Source organism: Buteo buteo, chromosome 15, assembly GCF_964188355.1.
Source record: "Buteo buteo chromosome 15, bButBut1.hap1.1, whole genome shotgun sequence".
Lineage (NCBI taxonomy): Eukaryota > Metazoa > Chordata > Aves > Accipitriformes > Accipitridae > Buteo > Buteo buteo.
In genome coordinates, this window is record NC_134185.1 from 12,766,040 (window position 1) to 12,789,588 (window position 23,549).

Sequence of the window (23,549 nt, forward strand, 5' to 3'; positions counted from 1 at the left end):
AGAGACAGTTAATGGATTGTCTCTGTCTGTGGTATGGTAACGGAAACTCTCAAGCAGTAAAATCCATTATGAACAAAATAGAGAAGTTCCAGGGAATGGAATTTGTCCAAAGCGAGCAACAAAAGACGAGTGCTTATCTTTTTGCAGAACATCCGTATGAAAGATGTCGCATTCTTAAAATATCTTGATACTCAGTTATGAGTAGGACTATTCATCCTACACCCTACTTCTGCACACAGGAAGGGAAGAGCTAATAGCAGAAGAATTTTCTTTCGGCAGTGGGAACAACTGCATGATGATTATCCCCCACCCCATGTGGGATTCCATCAGAGATCAAGGATGCCCTGGCAAGTGTTGGGGCATTACTACATGTTTGTGGAAGTCTCTCAGCTTTTATTAATTAGATTCCTGACAACGCAATAAAACCCTGTAGCAGAAAGCCACACTGCTCATTTCTGAATCATATGAAATCATTCACCATTTTATGTACAAGTTTTGAATTACAATCTTCAACTTCTCATCAGAAAAAAACCCCAAAAGCCTAAAAAAAGCCATTTTTGGCAGAACTGCACAGTGTACAGAAGCATACTTTCAATTACACAACATCTTACAGAACACATACTGTTACAAAAAGCAGAGCCTGTTACCTTTTCTGAGAAGGCAGTGCCCAGACAAAACTAGATGTTTCACCTCCGTTACTAGAGGAACAGCTTTAACTGGACAAAAGAGTACATGAAAAAATTCCTGAAAATTCCAGATAGTTTAAGAGAAAAATAAAGGTACATTTGTAAACAACTTTAAAACAAGAGTCTTATGAAAATAATAAAGGTCACTGAAAGTTAAGCTGTTAAACTCTTCTTAGCCCAAACCACTATATTTTACCCTTACAGGTTGTTTTTTTTTTTATGATACACAGATTTTGCCACACAGAACACTTCACTGAGAAATCTGGGCAAATACTTTTTAAATTTTTGGTGGAATTAAGAAAGGGACAGTTTGAAGACAAAAGGTCAAACTCCAAATTCCCTTTGAAAATTACAAGAGCAATATAACCTAACTATTGAATGGAGCTGAGTTCAACAGTGCATGGTAGCACAGTACTTATTTTGCCATCTGAGACTCTTTTTAACATAAACACTGAAAAGTCATAAGCTACTGTTAGAACAGACTTCTGTATTATGTACCATTAAGTTAGCATTGCATTCACTTTCATATTCCAACTTTGCCATAAAGTGACTTTTCATATACAATACTGATTTACCTTGAACGTATCTGTTTTATGACAAGGCAAACTGTAAAAACTGTCCTGGGAAATGATTTTGTGTATGTAATTACCAACCATGCATCTGAAGTTGAGCATTAGTATTTATGCTGTTCTACTTCATGCTTCAGCATATGTTAAGTAAGCTGCTGATCACCGAGTGTGCCCATTTTTGTAGATGGACAGATGTATGTTAACAGCAATGCTTTGGATAACTTGTGCTATTCCTAATACTACAGTTATTTTCTCTGCCAATTACATTTTGCTATAAATATGTGTGCCCTTAAGTTGATCCCAATATCAGTTTCAGCTAACTAATCAAATTATCTGCTAAGGTTTTGGGAATGATAACCCTTCCTTTATTTAAATAAAAGGGAAGGGTTTCTAACTCCCAAAGGTTCACTAACAATAGATTTATTTTCAAGACAGGATGACACTGTTCAGTAAACTGTTTGTCATCTTTGTTATTCACAGATAAGCACAATAGTATTAATGTTTTTTATCAGGTAGGCAGGAAGGGGAAGAGAAAATACTGTGAGGTTTTTACCCTTAATGTTTTTCCAAGTTCTGCTCATGGGCTTTTATGAATAATTATTCATTTGAAATGAGCGTAAGTCAAATTTCAGATTACTTCTATTTTGATGGCTCCGGAGCTAAACTTCAATTTTCTAACTTCCTTTTTCGAAAGAGTGTTATTAAAACCCTGCCCACAACCGAGTATACCAAGAGCTTATGTAAGGAATAATTTCTCATTATATTTTGAAGTGCCTCATTTTTGTACCAGTTAAAAGTCAATTCATAATCCAAATAATCAATCTGCAATGTAAACAAGTAGTTATTTTCTCCCATGTAATAATGGTAAATAATGACACTGATCATTACATATTCTGTTTGAGTTCATTAAACGCAATTCTTCAGTCACAAAGGCAGCAGGCATTCTGTGGTGGACTTCCTTTGAACTATGTTCAAGTGAGTGGAATAACTGAGATTCCTCATGGAGATCTAAGACATTTCCCTCATTTTCTTAATAGCTTCCGCTATTTGCATACTCAACTCCATTTCATGATTTGCTATTTAAAATAAATTCATTTCCCCAACCTATTGTCTCCATATCTAAAACAAACTTATTTACATTTATGGTATTTGCTGAAAAGCATTTAAGTTGTAAGAAAAAAAAAAATCCAAGAAGTGGTATAAAGGGACCAAATATTTAAAGTTTTGTATTAATTTGCTTTCTGAATTTCATTCCAAAGATGCTACAGGAACAAAAGCTTTAAAGGTTTAAAACACACTGATTCTTTCTCTCTTTTATACAAGGGACCAACTTTGCCCAGTGAATCACGTTCATAAGTTTTGCCCAGTAACTAAATGAAACTGCATGTCATTCCCCCCAAGAAAGTAAAGAAAATACAGCCTTTTACTTCAAATATTTTATGAATGCAAGATTACAAGAAATGTATTAGTCAAAATGCAGGGCTATCAAGCACTGAACCAAGGATGCTGGCATCAGTTTGCCTACCATTTTGCACGTGGAAAAAATACACTACATCTACAGGTAAAAGGCATCGCTAATGCATCATGAATTATTCTGGTCAGCCAACATCACCTCTGCAGCTTGGTGCATGTTTAAGTCCTGAAAATAACTGTCATATTAATAGTTTGAGATGAGACACTGGAACAAAACCATTCTTAAACAGGAAAGTTTTTGTTTCGCTCTTATCGAGGTAACACCAAAAACGAAAACCAAGATCTTACAATTTAGCAGCCACTTTACAACTTGTTAGGCTAGCCTTCACACAAGGAGCATGCATACAGCCACTGTTCTTACTTTAAACTGAGGGCTGTTGGTTAATTCAAGTCACTGTTTTCTCACCTTATTTGATTAACCTGTTGAACTGGATGTCCACCATAGGAAAAAGAAAATTAAATGATGTTAAGTGTAGCAGACAAATACAGATCACACCAAGAAGCTAACACTCATGAGTTGTCATAATAAGGGATAATAATAACAATAATAATAATAATCATAAAAAAAAAAAATCAGTCTTTTCTGTGCATATTTTTCATTTGAAAGGTCCCAGGAGATCATGATGTGCCTGGCCGTTTCTGTTGCTGATTTCTGATGACCTCTAATTGTTTTTTGCACTGCTGATAGTAAGTGGAGAGACTTTTGTTTTCATCTAACAGCTTTTTATGTTCTTGTACCAGACGGGATGTGTTTTGCTGGTCTTTTTCATCCTGGTCCAGTTCTGCTATTAGTTCTTGTCTAAAATTAAAAAAAAAAAAAAAAAAAGTAATTGCCATTTATAATCTACTTCTATTTGTGTGTAGGTGACTTCACATGTTTCAAATCAGTATTTGATTATCAGTCTGAACTCACGGCTGGTGATATTTTGTGGGGAAAGAAAAATGTTGCCCCAAAGAAATCTTACTCTTTAGTCTGGGGAGAAATTCTCTTCCAAATCAAATCCACATTTAAACTTTAAAAGAGCAGCAAGCCATAGACTCAATCTCTAAAATTGTCCTTTATATAATGTCTTTCAGATGTAGTTCTACAGGTCACAGTAAAACATCTAAGGATCTACACAGAATTTCATAAATATATTCAACTCTAATTTTGCTTAACTGTATGTACATTTAAAAACTCAAAAGGCAACTTAAAAGAAAAAATTGCAATAATTTTGGTAACTTTTTAGTGACGTGCTGTTTTCTATTTGGACTAGAACTTCTTAAAGCAGTGGATAAGTAGAATTAAGCCAATTATTTCGGTAACTGTCATTTCACTTAATTTATGCCATAAGTGTTCAATTTGTTTTTTAGCAACAATTTTAGAGGAACAAACACACTGATAAACTTGCTATAAATTATCCTGCAAAACTGATGTAGCAGTTTGTTTTACTATTTGTTTATGAGGTGACAAGAAGGCAAGCTGCCAGCAATATTTTAGCAACAAAATAGTGGAGGAGAAAGTTCACGTTAATTAATTGTTGCCATATGGTTTATAATTACAGTTAAAGAAAACTTAATCATTCTATAAAGGCTGAACTAATAACTACCTTAACCAGCATTAAATTCAATCACAATACCATTTTTTGTTTTAATACCTATGCGCAATTCTGTTCTGACTAAGAAAAAACAGTTTGGGAGAAATGTGTACGCAAACTTCCTAGAAAAAAAAGATAAAGTAGGAATCTAAAGTTACAGAATTAACAGTTTTTAAACAGAAACACATTTTTATATAATTTATTGACCCTTAGGGACAACAGAAATAAAGCCAAAATTAAGATCTTCATGCTAGCCTCAGTATCTCCTCATGAAGTCTAAAAATTCTAGTTGCACTTGAAAAAAAATTGTTCTCAGGATGCTAAGCCACAAGTGAATAGATGACAGGAGGTCAATCTTACAGTAGCTTTTTTCCCCCCTTTCTGTATGTTATTTCTAATGTCCAAAAGGTTTATACACACATTGTTCTCACTAACTATTCCACAAACACCAAGGCAAGCTCCTCATTAACAACCGCTTGCCTGCAGTGACCCAGACAACTAGTGGGTCACAAGGTGGTTGCTTGGCCTAGCTATATGGGAGTATAGATGGCCTCTCAGAACTGCTCCCCAGCATCAGGAAACGAGCGATGAGAAGCAGAACACAACAGAACTTATAGCAAACTGAAGTTCTACATCAGCAATAACTTTGGCCCTAATCCAACAATACATGCAGTTGCTTCACTTATATGTATACACTATGTAAGATGAAAGAGTTTATTTTAGTGCACAAGGATAAGAACGTATATAACAGCTTTTAAGCATTAGGTCCTAGATCCCTGGTAGAAAAACACAAGATGTGTGTTGATAAAACTGTTGTAAATGCAATGATCTGCAAAAGTCAGATGTAAGATAAAAACTAACCACAAAATGAGTAACATTGACATATTACTCAAAATTCTATAATCCATTATCCAAGTGATTGTCTATAAATTACAATTGGAAGTCTTTTACTGGACAGGCGTTGTAAGTAAAATTCCAAGGTTCCTCATCCTCAACAGTGCAGGTCTTTCATTTAAGATGATGCAAACATTACTAGTATACTACATACACCGATGTGCCACACGCTTTAAAGTAGGACTTGTCCAGAAGAAGAGTCTTGATAATGATGAAAACTTTCAGTTACCTGCTCTAAATATCTCACCTGTACTGAGCAGCTCAGTATTTCTGAGAGTAAGGCTGGAAAATAATTATGCCCTATGAAATGTAACTTCATAAAGCCAGAAATAATAGTCACAGATAACAGACTTTGTGTAAAAGAAACAGACAAAAGAACAGAAAACGTTAAACACGTTTCACTTACTTCCTCTGCAACAGCAATGCAATTTCTGTCTGAACTTTCATATATTCTTGTGCCATTTTGCAGTGCTGTTCAAACACAGCCATAGATTCTTTGGAGTTTGGGCATGGTGCTAGAGGCTGAAAATAAATCAGACATGTTAAAAACTAATGAACTGATATCTTAGTATATAGTGTGTTAGAATGTCTCTGCAGTGTATTTATAACATCTTTTAAAAACCAGTAAGCTTTTAAAAATAAGTGTTAAACCATGCCCTGAAAAATGTTACTGCACTGATGTCAAGGTTGACTCAAACCTCAAATCTGCAGTTATTAATCTGACACTCTCTCTATCACAAAAATCAAAGTAGTGTTTAATCCCCCACACAACAAATAAAGTGAATATGACAATTTAACTCAGTAACACTCAAGCAAATAATGTCTTATTTTGACAGTCAAACTCAGCTTACATTTGGTATCAGGGATCATGTTTCCCAGGGCTTGTTTTTAATAGCTTGATCAAATCTGAGTCAACCAATCTCAGATTACATAATATATTTTTTTAGCCTTGGTCAAAAGTTAGACAGAATATAAACACAGGTAAATATGTGGCACTGTATTTTGCAGCCCCAAATTCACACATTAGAATGAAATACAAGATAAACAATCTAATAAAGCATATATTTATTACCTGTAACTGATGATCTAATGTAAGATATGCCATTGGGATGGAGTTATCTGACCCATTGGTCTCTGTAACAACACCAAGAAAATTTTCATGTATTTTCAGTTAATTCTATTCTTATAGGACAAAAACAAGAATTCTAAATCATTTCACAATACACAATCTGAATGTGGAAAGGCAAATGGAAATAGCAGCGTTCCAATCCCAAGGCAGATGAATCATTTTGTTTTTCTGATAAAGTTAAGAATTTCAAAAGTATGGTCTATCACACCAAGAAGAAATAAAGATTAAGGTTATCATCCTACACTTATAGAAGCCATGTAGCAGCATACAGATTTTAAAAATACTATTTTTGTGCAGTTTGCAATCACGTTCTCTATTTATAAAAATATTGCCATTTCATTCTTGTTTATGAAGGATCAGCCAGCCAGCCCATGCATCTAATGATTTTAAAATTAGAAGCTGTGCAAACCAGCTCTGCCAGAATAAAATAAGCACAACCTCCTGCTCAGTTTTGAAATCTGCTCCCAGCGAGGTCTGTATCTTCCTCACAACATGCTCTAGGGCATCTTCTCTGCTCTGTAGAGATACTTTGTGGGTAGCAAGGAACCCAATAACCAATCTATCTCCTGGGCCTGGCTGCTCTCTTCTTACGCTGCAATTACTCTGGATTTCTCTAGTGCTTTCATTCCAGATTTAACATGTTTCTGAATTCTTATACATCCTATCTTTTGGTAGCCCGCAATCTGGGGATCACAAAGGTTACTGTTAAGCTTTAAGAGACATAGGAGTAAAGACACATGGAGAAACTACTGATTTTATAGCTGCATTATTGCTACTAGAGGATTATATGGAGGAGGGTAGGTGGGAAAAAAAAGGGGCTGCTTACCCATACCCCAAAAGCACCTGCCACAGAGTAGTCGTGGTAGAGAAACTAAGGTGTTGCCCTCAAAGACTATGCTATCTCCAAGAGCAGCTTCAAAAGGAAACAGAAATAAGAGGGTGGGAATGGAGAAAAAGTGGTTAAGTGTATGCTTGTAAGGAAACTGGAAGGTGGTAAAAAAAAAAAAGAAAAAAGAAAAAAGAAAAAGAAAGCAACCCTAAAACCAACTTAATCACCACAGTATCTTAAATGAGAACAATAAAAAAGTCCTTCCCTACATCAGACTATTGCCATATATGGAATACTGCTACAACAAAGGAATTATTGCAATGTTTCAAATACATCGATACATGCGAAATACTTCAGATTACATTCCTGAGCATTTCAGCACTGTCACAGAACTAGAAATTTTCCTGTGACTGACCAGATTCAGCTGCATCCTCGTTTTACCATTTTGCCTCATTAACTGAAAAACATACCCTCTTTTACAAAACACTACAATTATTTCTCCCTTTAGAAATTAAAAAAAATCTTTGTTCATGGACTGCATAAACCTAAAAAGAAAAAATATACATGTGGTACATTCTGTATTTACCTGAGTATATAAGGTGAGGGATTTCTGTGTGCTAGAAAACAGACTTGACTTTTAGCTCTAGTGCTGTGCTGCATTTATGGCCAAAGACTTGGGACAAACTGCCTTTGCACTGGCACACGATCAGCAACTTTCAGTACCCAATGAACTATTGATTGGGTAAGAGCTTGCTTCCGTGTGAGGCAGCAATTCCTGTAAGTGCTCACTGCCTAAAGCAACTCAGGACCCATGCTACACAAAAGAGGGCACAGGGTGGGCTGTGGCAGTGGGAAAGAGCTTTGGGACATTATGAGTGACAACGCACAGACTGTGATCAGGCAAAGCAACAATGGACAGAAAGAAGAAAGCACAGAAGCAAAATACAAGAGTATGTTGCCCTCCTCCCACTAAAACAGGGGGAAAAAAGAAAAAGTACACATCTTACATACAGAATCACCTTATATTTGGTAAAATACAAGTGTGCATATATATATATATACACACACACACACACACACATATATATATATGCTTGTGCAAGAGTCAGTCCACATGTGAGTTTCCATTTTGCAGTTGGTTACAGGAAAAGAATGAAAGAGTCTGATCAGCCAAAGATGGAACAGATCACAAGAAAAAGATTTCAGAATTTGAGGCACTATGAGGTACCAGCTCGAGACTACTTTTAAGATTCAACACTTACATTTTGGTAACAAAATGTAATTCTTATTTATGTTCTAAAAAGGAATTTGTGGGGATCCATTGCTTTCATGCAGTCCAGTACTGATTCTTTTCATAATGGAGTGCATTATGACTTTTAAAATTGAATGTAACTACTAAATTATGTTCATTCTTAATCCTATTCCATAACAAAAGAACAGTGATGCTACAGTAGAAGTATTTACAACACTTCTGCAGACACACTTATGTTAGTTCATTTAAAAACAGAAAGACTGTGTGCACATGTACATTCTGCATAAGCAAAATTACAGCACAGATAAAAAATAGAATTAACGTATTTTAGCTGATACTCACCTACATAACAGTTCATTGCAAAAGTCAGAGCAATGAAAGCTTCAACTGTGCATTCATAATACAAATTCACAAGACTAAAATGCTCCAAGATGTCTACTTCCCTAATTCCCCCAAACCACACTACAGTCAAAAACTGGTGCTAAAAGATCTGCATTATATGCTACTATCACTGCATATGTACAGTACTATCTTACAAGCAAAATGCTTACAAGTTTATGTAACTTAATATAATCTCTATATAAAAAAGTTCTTAAAGTCACTGTGCAAAACAAAGCAGTAATGTAATGATTTAATTTAAGCAGAAGTAGAATGGACTGTGACTTTCACTGCTTAGTTTTGTTAATGTCTAGGCACTGCATAATCAAATAAATATTTTACATTTTTTACAGGCAAAAAGTTAACTAATGAACAAAGGATTACCTGCATCATCAGGTGTCCATGGATTACGAGTTGGCTTTTCGGAGGTTGGTCCCGAGGTAGTGATCATTCTCACACTAGGACTAGATGATCTACTGCTGTTTCTACTCTCCTGAAATGATAAAATAAAACAAAATAAAATGACAAGAAAAGTTAACAGAAGATTTTTTGAAGGGTTCATTTTAAAAAACATTATTAAAAAGAAAAGTAGTGTGAAGAAATCTGAACTTATAATCCTCCCAAATATCCTCCTCCCCAAGCTTTTACCCTGAAAACTCTCCAGATAGTTTGATAAACTTTACATGCATTGCAGGCATAATTCCATCCCCATTTCTACTCCATCTTCCCCATATAAAAAGAAATGGATATAATTTGGCTATTCAGCATAATAAAAAGCAGTGCTGAACAATGTATTCAAGATCTTTATATAAAAGCATGACACTATGTTGAGTAATTTTCACACCACCATTCAGTGAAATCTAGCACCTCTGTAACTTAAGGAGGAAATAAAAGTTTGTTTCCAATGTTTAATCAATGAATGGAACTACATTCAACTAAAGGAATGCAGCTTAGTAAATACACTAGACTGTGCTGTGTTAATCTACAGTTTTCTTGTGGTTCTTAAGTTAACTCGGAGGTTATGTGATCCATCTTCAGAAAACATGAAAAAAGTGTTTAACCCCAAAGGATCAATCAATTAAAGCAAAACAATTAAAAAATGAGTACATTCTCTCTCACAAAGCAAATTAAGAACTAAACCAGAAGTCTTTAGGAAGTTCCATTATATACAGCATGACTCCTCCAATCCTTTTGTTCACCAAAGCGCAAAAACATACTACAGACTTCATTATTCTACTGAGCTTCTTTTTCAGAATTATTATTTACAATATATATTCTTGTATTTCATACACCCCCTCACTGACATAAAAGTAACACAGTAAAGGACTTAAGACTATAAACCCCAGCGAGTTTTGCAGGAAAAAAAATGAAGTAAAAAGAAAACAAGCTATTAAAATACAACTATTTTCAGTATGGTGTATTTATCATGAAATAATTAAATGTCTCTATTTTTCAAAAGAAGTACTGAAATATGGATTACCCGGGAACTGTATTTCTTTATGACTCTGATTTCCAAATATCCTATCTTAAAAGCTAGGATTTCAGTAAGGTAACAATCCAAAGAGTAACAAGATTCTACACACTGAAATATCCGTTATTTCAACTGCATTATGTTTCTCTTGTAATTTTTATTAACCATTTAGTGGTTTACGTTAGTAGCCAGAAACAAGGCAATAAACTATTATAGAAATAATCCGATGGATGATACTATCAGGATGATGGATGGCATCAGAGATTTTGAAAACGCTTTTGCGTTGGAGTATTTGTTGACATTAAGCAAGGTTTAAGTTGTCGAGCTTACTGCTTACTGTCAGTGTCCTCAAATATGAATGATAAGCACGCTCTGCTCATGTGAAAGGTCAGAAGACAGAGAAAGCACTTTTAACAGTGTCTAAGTCCTTTAAGCAAAAATAGATTTGAGTATCTACAGTTGATACCAAAGGGCACCTGAGATGTACTCTAGTTACAGTAAGTTCTCAATGCTGTACTAAATTGCTTGCTGTACCAGATTGTTTTGATCCATCAACAGAAAAAAACCCCAACATTTCCTTGATAACATTATTTAGACAAAATTAGTAGAGATAGAAAAGAAGGATTCTTATCTAAAAAGCATCGAAAAGTCCCAGGGAAGTTCCCAAAACTGAACACCTGTTAGATTACAGCATCTGAGTGTGTGTTGAGTGAGATGCTTCAGGCTGCCTGGACACCAGCCCCTCTGACAGGTAAGGCAGTGACTGTTCTTTAGCCATCAGTTTCTGCTGCCCTTTCACAGGTATCTCAGTACGCTCAACAAACTTGTTATCAGGTTACTCTCAAATCATCTTTGCCAGGTGGCAAAAACCACATGGCATTTTTAGCTTCTTAGCTTCCATTTCTCAAAGATTTGCAGTCTTGAAAAGCTGGCGTGCTCTGAGGAATAATGCCCCCCTCAAGTTTAATTTAAATGGGAAACCCAATTTAAAGAAAACATCATTACTAACCCTGTCTCCTCATCTGTGGATTTTATCTCCCTGTGAACGGGGAGAAAAAAAAAAGTGTATCCGTGACCAATTTCACAATCTCACGGATAGAATGATTCATCTGTACAATATCAGTTCCCCCAAATTATCACACTTAGCTTGCATGCATGCGGGCATGTACATTCTGATCTTGCTTTTCAACTGTTCAATACAGTACATGGTTTTAATATATTAAATTATTTTTCCCCCCTTGAAAGTAAACTGTAGGAGTTATGAAGGCCCAGCAACAGTTATTTAGGTAGTTTTGATACTACAATAGCACTGTGAAGGATGATATACCAACACAACCAACCCAATAAAAGATACACAGGCAAGGACGTGGACACCTTACTAGGCATCTGACCACAGCCTGCAGTTCTTGAGTGATTATGCGAAATATGTTTCTCAGTATCTGTATAAAATATCAAATTCTGTAAAGACTCTATCCAGTGTAAATAGCAGGATCACTGTGTTCCTTCAAGCTGCCACGAGTTTTTATGGCTGCAGTTCAGAGTCTGCACATCTGTTTCTGTGTTACAAAGGTGTTTAGGCAAGAGCAGTAGTGATGGAGAGATGGCACAATACAATGTTTTAAAATGCATGTTACAGGGAAATGGAAAGGCAGAAGAAACAATTCAGTGCAAAAAAAATTTATGTGGAAAAAAGAATAGAGCATCATAGTATATGGATGGAAACGAATGGAAACGTAGCATTTGACTGTACAGAGAGGGTTGCATCAGTGCTGCTCATGTCACTTGGAGTAAGGTCCAGTCTAAGGTCACCAAGCACTTGAGAAATCTGTGAAAAATTGAACACAGGTTCTCAACACCAAACCACTCTAACAGCTGATCCAATGACAGAAAACCTTTGGCTTAGCATATTTTCCTATCTAAACTGTTGATGTAAAAGGGTCAGTTGAGTAGCAAAATCATCTGCAAAGCACTATTACTGTGCTGTTGATAACATCAGTAAAAGCAATACTGGAAAACGCCTTAAGTGTCTCAACAACATAAAAATAGTAATCATCAGCCATACAAACCACACAAAAAATTCTTCTAACAGTACGCGGAAATAAAATATACATACAATCACAAAAACATACAAGAAGGTCAGATTAAAACAGACCAGCAGTTAAACAGGGAGACAAGAGTCGTGGTCTACCCTTTCCAGTAAGCACCCCAAACTTTGGTATACTTATTATTATCAAGCCCAGTGTTTTCCTTCACCTTAACAGAAATTCCATTCTGAATTGGACAAACCTTCCTGATTGAAAAAAACAGTTAGAATAATTTTCTATTGACACAGTGGCAATTTTCAGGAAACACACGTTTAATAAAAAACAACTTCTGATCAGCTTTAGTGTGTCAGTCAAATAGTTAAAAAAAAGGAAAAGCAGCACCGTGGCAATCCTTCAATTTTGAGCGGGATAGGGGCTTACAAGGGCTGGGTGCGGGAGCGGAGGCACGCAGTGCCACGGCTGCTCGGTGAAGAAGGCTGTGCCGCAGGGTGGGTGTAAAGCAGAATGGAATGCAGGGAAGAAGGATGTTTGCAATGAAAGGAGGGGGGAAGGGGATTTTCACATTAGAAAGGATAACCTATATATGGTATGGTGCATATGGGGAGAGACGATAAACTGACCAGAGCTATGCTAGTCACAGATGTTTTTTCTGCTTTGGCTAGTAGATTGCTTATATGGATAGCAGTTTGGGATTTTTAATAAAAATTCAAGGCAGTGAGGTCCAGAGCTATAGAAACCCATAAAGAGTAATCTTAAGTCTTTTGCCATAATTACACTGTGCTTGCTTTCTTCATTGTTTTCCAATTTATTTTTTTTAAAAATATACAAGCATACATATGTCAAAAGTCAGAAAAGTCTGCTGAAACTAATGCTATCTCTTCTCAACCAGAAAGGGGGTGAAAATTCATTATTTGTTTGTATGGACAGTGCAAAAATTTCTTCCAAAATGCATTTTTCATGCCTGTTAATATAGTATGTTTTCCAGGTTTTATTATAAAGTTGCCCCAAACCGCAAGATAGAAGCAGATAACTGTAATTCTTCCACTTAGATTTCCAATATGTACACTCTCAGAAGCAAGAAAGTAAAAGGTGATACTGGTACTTCTACAGATCCTCATCCAAAATTGGTGAGGTAAACAAAACCACTTTTCTGTATCCTCCCAGTCACAAGGACAACTTAGCTAGAACATCCATATAAGCAGTAGAGCAGCTTTCAAAGAAAGATTATTATAGTAGTTATTAAGATATGAAGTAAATGCTGAAATTCTATATTTTTAAATATTAACCATTCATTAAAATGAACAGAATGAAAAATTTTAAGTAAAAAAAAAAAGCTATAATTAAATATATTCATATATCAATCAGTGCAATTTGGGATAACTGATGTACTGTCACTTAATTTTTTTTCCCCCCAAGTCTTTCATAATTTTTAGTTCTACAGTTAACTGAATAGGCTAATCTATTTCTTTACTAAATTTTGCAGATTAATTTCTTTCTAACAAACCCGTCTTCTCTGAAGATATTAAAATGTATTGAAGACTCATTTGTTATTTTCTGATAGATGTACATAGTAAATTCTACTAATAATACCTGGGGGATTGATGAGGTTTCTGTGGCTATCACACTCTACAGAATTAAAGAAGGATCAAATATTGATTTCCCTGATAACTATACAGCCCCCAAATTACCCCCTATTTTACATTATTGCAGTAGGTTGTTTAGGATGGAAACCTGATTAACCCAGTGAATATGCTAAGCTCCAGTTTCCCACATCCAAAGAATAGCAGGGATATCAAAATTGCCAATTCACACTAACGTCCAAATAGCCTTTGTGAATTACTGAAACAAACAATGAAGCAATTAAAAACACAAAATAAACACATCTGAATGAAGCATTAGCTGTACTTTTCTCATTTAATATGTTTTTAGTTTAATTTGTTCTTAGTTTAATTTCAATTTAATGTAGCATACCACTGTGTCTGTTAACATGGCACTTACAATACCAGATAAGAAGCTATGTTATTATAAAATATCTTATCGAGATAGTCTGTTTTTAAACAAAACTTTGCGACAGCACCCTCCTGTAAACCTTTCACAAGAAATGGAGAGATGCTACTGTAAGTTACTATTCAGGGTTCAGAGACTGATAATAAATACATTTATAATACTGATGCACATGCTTTTTATTTTTATGCAAAAAGTGAGTCTAATGTACGTATAACTGCTTCAGACAATCTTATGTGGTAATTAGAATTGTTTTCTACATCTAGAGAGATGAAAAGGCTTTCCTGCCTAACATCTGCCCTCAGCCAAATTAAGTGGTACACGAAAACTATGTGTACATAAAAATGATAAATGCTGCATGAGCTATACAGAAAACACTTCTCATCTAGAGCTCATTCATAGATTACCCTTGTGTAACCTCATTTAAATGCAGTAGAAATGACACTACAGTCTGCCAAACTTCCACATCATTTCTACGAAAGCATCAAAGGTGAAGACTTCCAGACCAGTTTCCCTGTATAGATTCGGCGTTGACTTTACTGAAAGATAAAGAAGAGACGAGAAAGACGTTACCTGACTGGACTCTGTTCCAGCAACACTAAGATCTTGAATGGATCTGCGCCTCTGCTGTCCGTTTCCTGCTGGGAAAAAAAACAAAACAAAAACAAACCAGTGAAATCTATTCAGAACAAAATAAGAAGGGTGCGACTGTTGCAGAGGAGCTTGGAATTTGTACAAATCCACAGAGAGAAAGTGAGAGAGGGGGAGAGAGAGACAGCTGCAGAATTTTAACTCAAAACATGCTGGCCTGTCAACAAAAAGTATACCCTAATACAATAACCACTCCTACCACATGAATAGCTGCTGCACTCTACTCCACCATCTTCTGTCACATGTATTTGGTCAGGCTTAGTGCTCGGGGCAGGAGCTGATGACGACATCTATTTCAAGTGCGTTACGTTATGGGGATTTCTAAAAGCTAGACCGCGAAGATAACAGGCTGCCAGCTTTAACCTGCTGCTCTTTGGCATGCTCAAGGAACACGGCAAGGACTTCTGCCCGCGCGCCGCTCCCCTCGTGAAAATTAAGAAGCGAAAGCGCTTCCTTCTGGTCTTTGTCTCCTTCGGATGAACGCAACTATGTCCTATTCTCATGCTCTGAGAAGTGTGAAAAGGGGACCGTTCAGCTAAATCACATCTCACCATCAACCTACTGAGCACAATGCTGTAATCTTTTCCTCTTCTCCTTCCACCTGTTAGCAATTATCCACCAGTGACAGCTACATAAAACAGTTTAAATTTTAACACTGACACACAATCAAAGGCATTTCCAGGAAACAAAGTCTCCGTAAAAATAAGAGGAGATTATGCAACGGAATCTCCCTGGCTACTTTGATTTTTATTAGGGTGATTGTTTATATTGCCTCTTGAGAGCAGGTCAGCTGTCCAAAAGGAAACACCAAAATGTCCTGAGTAACAGCTGACAATGCTCAAAATTCTTGCTCTTAGCTCTGCATTACGTAACTTTTCTACTGGAGGGGAGCGTCCGAAACACGTCCTGCAGCCCTGGCAGCCCCTTGCCCAGTGACCCTGCGTGCAACAGCCAACCCAGCTCACTCAAAGCCCTGGAAGAGGCGTCGCACTTTTTAACCTTTTAGATACTTCTTATTCAGCATCATTTCCATATGGCTCCACAGCCTACCTCGACAGGTGTTTTGATTTGCAACAGTTACTACAAAAATGTAAGACTATTTAATATTAATGAATACATTTCCTGGTATCGTATATTACATTTTTAAATATAGGTACTATTACATGTAGGAACACATTACCACAAAACAGCAATACAAAATTCTCAGTGTCACTTTACCAATTTGTCATGACATTTTATAGTCTGAAATTTATAGAAAGTGTTATGAGAAACAAGCATATAAGAAAATCAAGAAGGATTCTAGAATGGGAATATATTCTGTGCTCTGGCTACAAATAAACTTGAATTGCAACTTTTTTTGTGGTCTTGATCTTTTACTTCTGAAATTCAGGAAGGTATATACTTACCAAGGAACAATGGCTATATTACGTTTAATACTTCAACATTAGAGATCATGTGAATGACAAATCTATGTCAAAATTTCTGAACTCATTCATTTGCAGTGAACTTTTTCACTGCCTAATCATTTAGCAAACAAGACTATACGATTAATAGAATTCTATGCTGTGGATACTTCATCTGGCTGCCACAGCTCATCTCAATATTCAAGATATGGGCGATCCACCCACGACTGATACAAAATTATGCGCACATTTCATTCAACAACACTGTTATAAAATTAGCTTAGCTGAAATAGGCTTGCAAAAATATCTGAAATTCTCATTTCAGATTAGCAACATTTGTGAATTTAAAGAACCTGGCACATGTGTTGCTGAAATATTAGAACATGGCTGCCAAAACATTAAAATAATCAGGGCGGGGTGCAAGAAAGAAAAGAAAATGCCTTGGGGAGAGAAAAAGGGGCCAAAACTACTGTGTTGTAATAAATGAGCACCTTTAAATGAAATATCTTCAAGTTAGTAGCATGAGGGAAGAGCAAGCTCTACTAGGCAATGCCATTTTAATTAGTATAACTACTGCAGACATCTGGCAAATAGCTTAGACAAAGCAGAAACAGACTACAAATCAACAAATACTTATTGCTCCAGATTCAAGACAAATTTCAACTGAAAAATATACAACATATAATATTTGTTTGAAATGATCTCTGCTACTCCTCTATGCTTTCCTCTCACAGTTTTGATCTTGTTTTTAACTCTACATCCATTTAAAACTAATTTTTCTCATTACAAAAACTAAGAGATCTGTAAATGCACAGAAGTTAATGTACAGTAGCTTGATGCACTATGTCAGGATTTCAGTCGTTTACAGAATTTTAAGACCAAAAATCAGTCATCACAAACATACTTCCTGGCCTCAAAAAACCCATTTCACATACTGTTGTTTTATTTTCCAAAATTAAATGAAAAAGGAAACTTCCATCATGTCCTGCCCCACATACTCCAGCAAAAACAAATTCTACAGCTTATTAAGGCTTTTGATCACCCTTCCCCCTCCAGTCAAATATCCAGACCAGCTATGAACTCTTCTCCCTGCCCTTTAGCAGATACTTGTGTCTCCTTTTACACTTTCTTATTTGCACACAGTACTCTCTTTTCCTTACAAACCTACAAGACCCAAACCTCTCTCACAGTGCAGGATGATCAGTGAATATAACAGTGCTAGAAGACATTTTAAAGAAGTTAAAACATTGATCTGAATTCCAGAAGAATGAAGTGATCTGGGGAGACACGTGTGGGATTTCTGGCTTATATTCATTTTAAAAGTAGATGGAAAAGTTACAGACCTAAAGCATCTCTATTTCCTATCCACTTTCTAAAGACACTCAACAAAATGTGTCTATCCTGAGTAATCATTCATGCAGTGTCAATGCTATAAAAATCTTAACGCTGTGGCACAGTTTCAGACGCCAAAATTACAAAGCCAAATGCATGCATGCTATATGTATGAGATGTCTAACGTTGCCAGTGAAGTCCATACTTGAAGGTATGTTTGCTAGATGCTGCTTGACTGGTTTGTATCAAAAAGGTGTTCTGATTATTTTTTTTATCATATTACAAATTATACTTAGAATTTTTTTTGTTTCTTTAAACACATAGCTACTTAAGCCTTTTGTACTTACTAGGGTTTTTATTTTTCATATATATATAAAATAATAAAATGTTGTTTATTATCTATACTATATATTACATGTACTATAAACTGGAAAAAAAAAATACTGGTAGTTCACTTGGCTATCTGGTTGCAGGATACCACCACTGAAAATTCATTTGCGAAGTCGTTAAACAAAAAAGGAATTAGCTGATCCATTTTTCAGTTTCTAAGTTTTGTAAGCTAGTAACACCAAATAGCATCTTAAATGAAAGAAAGTTCTATTCACCCTTATTTAAACCTATTCAGAAAGAATAGCAAATATGTATGAAAAACCGCCACTTCTGCCAACATTGTACCTTCAACTGATAAAAATTTGTATTTTATGACCTCGGCAGCATAATCAGTTCATGGCTGAAAAGCAGCTGAGGCAACGCATTATGAAAAACCCCAATGACAGCAGATGTAGTACTCATACTTCTAAAATAGCCCTGCCCCAAAGCAGCTGACTCACGGTAACATGCCTGCGTGGTGCCTCCCCTCTCTGGAAAGCAGCTGCTTTCCCATGGGCTCAGCAGAACTCCGGGCAGCAGCACAGACTGGGGCGGCACTCGCGCTGCCCAAGGACGGAGAGAGGGTGCTCGCCCCACCGACACGTCCAGGGAAGTTCAGAGGAGCTGGGTACGTGGCAGAAGTGCTGAGGAATGTAATGGGGTGGGATTGAGATGGAGATGCCAGTTTGGGGGTCTTGGAAACATAACTAGAAGGGGAAAAGCGTGTTATGAGGCCAGGACTGAAAGCCTTGTGCTTGAGAGGGTAAGGAAAGGAAAGAGGTGAGAAATAGACCACGTTATATTGTCTTTAAAAGAATAACTGAGCAAGGTACCTTTGAATAACTGCTTTAAGTATACAGCCAATTATAATTAGTTTACTGGGCAGATGATCACATCCCTGTCATCTAACAATTAATCTTTTTCTGGCCTTGGGATTCTTATGGAAAAGCTGTTCTGACAACCAGAAAACTTTTGATATACAGCCCAGACTTATTTGCAGACAATTCACATCTTTTTTTCCATAGTGCCAATACTGTCTTTTAGCTTAAGTAGTTCTCTCTTCCTAGACCTTAGCTGCAGATTCATCTATAGAAAATAATTACTCATTTCTCAGCTTTCATTTTGTGGGCTAAAACCCCCAGGCTTTCAGATTCTCCTTTATACTCTCCATACCATCCTAGTAGCTTTTCTTACTATTATTTCAGAACGCGCGTATGTTTCTTTTATATGGCTGCCCAGAACAGTATGTTAAATTCCTGATTAAACCCCAACTAGGGCCTGTAAATAGTGTTAGTGCTTCCTTATCTTTCCTGGAAATGAACCCTGAGATTTCAGAGTTTTTCACAACTGCATTACATCTATGGCTTATACTATCTGGGATTAATCTGCATGCATCTGCTATGGTCCCATGTCATCTTATTAAAAGAAACTGTTGCTAGTGCATGACCCCTCAGTGCGTGGCCCTGGCTTTTACCCTATTTCTATTTTTTCCCCCAGTCACAACAAAATTCACCCTATGTGATACTCTAATCTTCCTCTTTACGAATAGTCGCTTCTGATAAAGCATTAACAGTGAATTTCATTATCGCTTATTTAAGACTTACATACCTTAAGACTAAATTTTGAGAGAATTCATTAGTATGCTTGGACCAATCCTATACCTTCTTTCTTTTCTACAAGTTGCAATTTCTCTCGTATCTATTCCAAATTCAGCTTGGAATTCCCATCCTGTCAAGTTCAACTAACATAGTCTAGGTGAAGAATATCTGCTTCCTCTGCCTAAACAAGTAAACCCAATAGACCAGTACAATCTATTTTGTGAAAACAACACAGCATTTTATCTCACTGACTTTTTAATTATTCTCTAAAAGTTTCAAGGTTTCATGGAAGCCTTAGTGCTGTTATGCGCAGACAGTGTGCAGACAAGAGGCACTCAGCTTCTAGAGCTTATTTTCCAGGCTCTCATCACATGCTGACATTGCAAAACTTGACAGTTCTCTTCACTTGCTCTTTCCTTGCTCTCTCAGGGTTTCATTTATGTTATGGCAGGCCAGGACCATTTGAAAATTACAGTGGAAAGCTATGCTAGTAAACTTCCTTGCTGACTTGTTAGCCTCAATGCCAAATAGGTTTTCTTTTCATGGGTAGTGCTATTGTTCTTTGGAATCTACTTTTTGACATTCTGTATTTTTATATGTAAACTTCAATAAAGTTATTTGAAAGAAACTTTTGTACAAAATTATCTTTTGCATTCAACTTTAAAATACCAAACAATGTCAAGATTTACAAGGAAACTTCCTCAGATGACACAAACTTAGAGTAGGGGTGTCCACAGTTTTTAATGGATCTCTACATTAGCGGTAGATGCTATTACTTGCATCTCCTGCCTCTGACAAATCATTTTGAAGCAACTTGCACACCGCTAATGGTATACCCATCACAGTTTGGGATTGATTAGACTTGTTTTTTAGGCTTTGAGAAGTATAAAACGAAAGAAAGAAATCCACTTTGATTGCCAAAAAAGGAATGGGAAAGGAAAACGATATGCTGCTAACTAAATATAGACTTGGGATAGATGAGAATTATTCATTAAAGTCCCAACTGAAATTACCAGCTATGGTGCCTGATTATACTGATTTTCTTCCTGTCAGAAGCCTTTCCTAATCATTTTAGTTTGCATTAACTTAAACACAACAAATACCTCGTGCAGACACATTTTAGCTCTAGAAAACTGTAGTCACATAGAAGAATTACATAGATTAAGCGTTAATTTTTTTAATCACAAGTATCATGTGGATTTGAAGTTCTGTATGTAATGTACTTAAGTTTTTTTTCTACTAATATTTGATTAGATTAAAAATGAATGCTCAAACACAACAAAGATCGGGGCAAGATAATTACCTAGACAGGAATTTTTCAACTTAAGTGCATTTTCACCAAATGAGGTATTGTAATAAAAGACTGCATATATAGTTTTGCTCTGTAAGAAGACTCTGAACATCAGATCATAAAGGAAAACATCCTTTATCAATAAAAGTAAATTTGAACTAGAAGATCAAATAATTTACTGATAAAAGTAATTTTGTACTAAAATATCATGTCCCTCTTTACAGAGATATTACAAAAATTATTGGGATAATTTCTAGTTCTGCCCTAGAGCAACTGGAGCAAGAAGTATTTTTAGCAGTCTGATCATTATTCCGGCATCTTAACCAATTGACCCGTTCACCTGGTCTGCGATACCTGGTATGATGATCTCAGGGACATCCAGAATGTTGCCAAATGAAGCAGTTTTACGATGGCCTCGTTTAGGCTTGGAATAGGCTGAAAAAATACACATATACAATACACATGCAAAACACTAAAATGGCAATAGCAAAATTATTAAATTCCTAATATTGCATTTTTCATAAACTTGGTTAAACTATAGTTCATGCAAAAATGTGTCATGCAGAATAAACTGCATTGCCTTCCACTCATGCTTACACATAGTAAAGCAACTGTTAAAAAGCAAAAAATGCAGAACTAGCTGTCATTACAACACCGTGTAATTAGTTATAGTTAGCAACACAAAAGTCAAACACAGAAAGCAGCATGGCAACAAGGAAGGGAAAACCAAATGTAATTATCGAAACAGAGAACAATTTATTTCAGATTACCTGTATATTCAGAATAAATTCTTGATAGCCTGAACATACTTAACATTTTCTCTTTAGTGTTGGGTACAAACTATTTTATAAACAAGATTAATAGTTGTGTACTTCTGTTTCTTTAAATCGCCTCCTTTTAAAGAAAATCTCATCTGTCTCTGAAAAATGCTTACTCTTGTTACATGTGACAATCATTCCTGCCTTCCATTCTTCTGTCCTATTAGTGAAGATTTTTTGTTTCGCAAACTGGGTATCACTACCAACCTTTTCATTTTTAAATAATGTTCAGGAAACATATACTATGGAATAAAATCTAATCATACTATTTTTGTTTTACTACTTGTGTAATTTAAGATAAATAGTTCCCATTTAAAGGAAAGTCTGAATACATCTATCTCCTAAGGGTAGAACATTGCAGCATATATATCTCAAACTTAGCAAGTAATGGTGATGTGCATTATGCGATTTACTCTTACACTTAATCTAGCAATAGATGAAACAAGAAGATTAAATAATTCTTGACCTGATTTACTCTTAACAACAGCCCAATTCTCACCCAGCCACACAATTTTTTTAGGTTCATAGCATATTATTTCTGTCACAAACTTAACGGGATTAAAAAACAAAGCAAAACCAATACAGGGCTGTTTCAGCTCTTTTTTGAAAAAGTTACAGTCAGATGGGCTTGACCTCATTTCTAGTAGTCCACTACTGCCTGAAGTAATTTCTTAAAAAAAAAAACAACCAAACAAACCCAAAACCTAGTATGTTCAATATATACTTTTTTTTCAAGAAAAAGAAACCCTACAGTCATGACAACAACAACAACAACAAAAATCTTAGAATATTCTGAAATAATAATTACTATTCAGAGCAATGTACTTAAGGAAGAGAGAACAGGAAAATTAAAAACTCGCACAAAGGATGGCCAGGTTATCTCCACTAATGTAAAAAACTTAAATTGACTTTAGAGTGTCAGTGACCAAAGTGTGTCCTGACATATTTTAAAATAAAACCAGCATATTGTTATTATCAGGTAAGTACACAGCTGCCTTCTGTGTTAGGAAACCTTTAGAGATACTCAGGGTGAGATGTGCTACACAATCATCCAGTCAAAGACTGACAATACAAAAGACAAATCTTGGAATAAGACTTTAAAATAAGAACATAAAACTAAAAAGTGTTTAGGGCAAGATAAATATTATTTCATGAGTAACTTCAGTATTTAGTAAAACAAAATCCTGGAGTAATCATAATACAATGAAGAACAAAAATGAAATAGTCATGGTGCACAAGACAGCCAGAACATGATGCGTATTTCTTTATTAATTACAGCTACTCTATTACCCTAATTTTCAGATTGGTAGAAAAATACTAGAACAGCTAAATAACCCTGGACTAACCAAAGTAATTTTGTCTGATTATTTAAATCTGTGGTTATATACCATAACAAAAAAAAGTTTCACATATGAAACTTAAAACCTGAACTTCGCACAGATTAACAAACAATGTCTTTGATGAACAAAAGAGACAAGAAAGTGTTTTCCAAGTATACACATTTTTATTAATTCGCTCTTCTGGGAAGAATAAAGATTGCTTTCACCATAAAATTATGTATTTATACTTACACATAAACTCCAATTCACTCAAGGATTCAGTGTTTAGACACAACAGTTTATAGCTACCTGAAGCAAACCTAGCAAAACACCTGTAGCTTTTTTTTTTTTTTTTTTAAAAAAACCACAAAAGACACCAATGCTTTGTTAATCTGATGAATAAAATCTAACTATGTTTCTCTTTCTGAAATCTGTCACAGTGGATTTTAAAACTTACTTGG

The 23,549-nt window shown here is 35.7% G+C and overlaps 1 protein-coding gene across 9 annotated transcripts in view; it reads right to left on the reverse strand.

The window, feature by feature from the left end:
• Positions 1-460: 460 nt before the first annotated feature.
• Positions 461-23,549, reverse strand: part of MAP3K7 (mitogen-activated protein kinase kinase kinase 7) — a 50,357-nt gene continuing 27,268 nt past the window's right edge. For 3 of the 9 annotated variants that reach the window (XM_075046620.1, XM_075046625.1, XM_075046624.1), the window contains 6 exons: positions 21,306-21,386; positions 14,881-14,948; positions 9,172-9,280; positions 6,272-6,333; positions 5,606-5,721; positions 461-3,527 (listed from right to left, as the gene is read on the reverse strand). In XM_075046620.1, coding sequence (XP_074902721.1) covers positions 3,347-3,527; positions 5,606-5,721; positions 6,272-6,333; positions 9,172-9,280; positions 14,881-14,948; positions 21,306-21,386 — 617 coding nt within the window. In that variant the 3' untranslated portion in view covers positions 461-3,346. Of the gene's footprint in view, positions 3,528-5,605; positions 5,722-6,271; positions 6,334-7,154; positions 7,242-9,171; positions 9,281-14,880; positions 14,949-15,157; positions 15,945-21,305; positions 21,387-23,549 lie in introns of those variants that run through there. The other 6 variants (XM_075046628.1, XM_075046621.1, XM_075046626.1 and 3 more) reach the window with 6 other exon arrangements.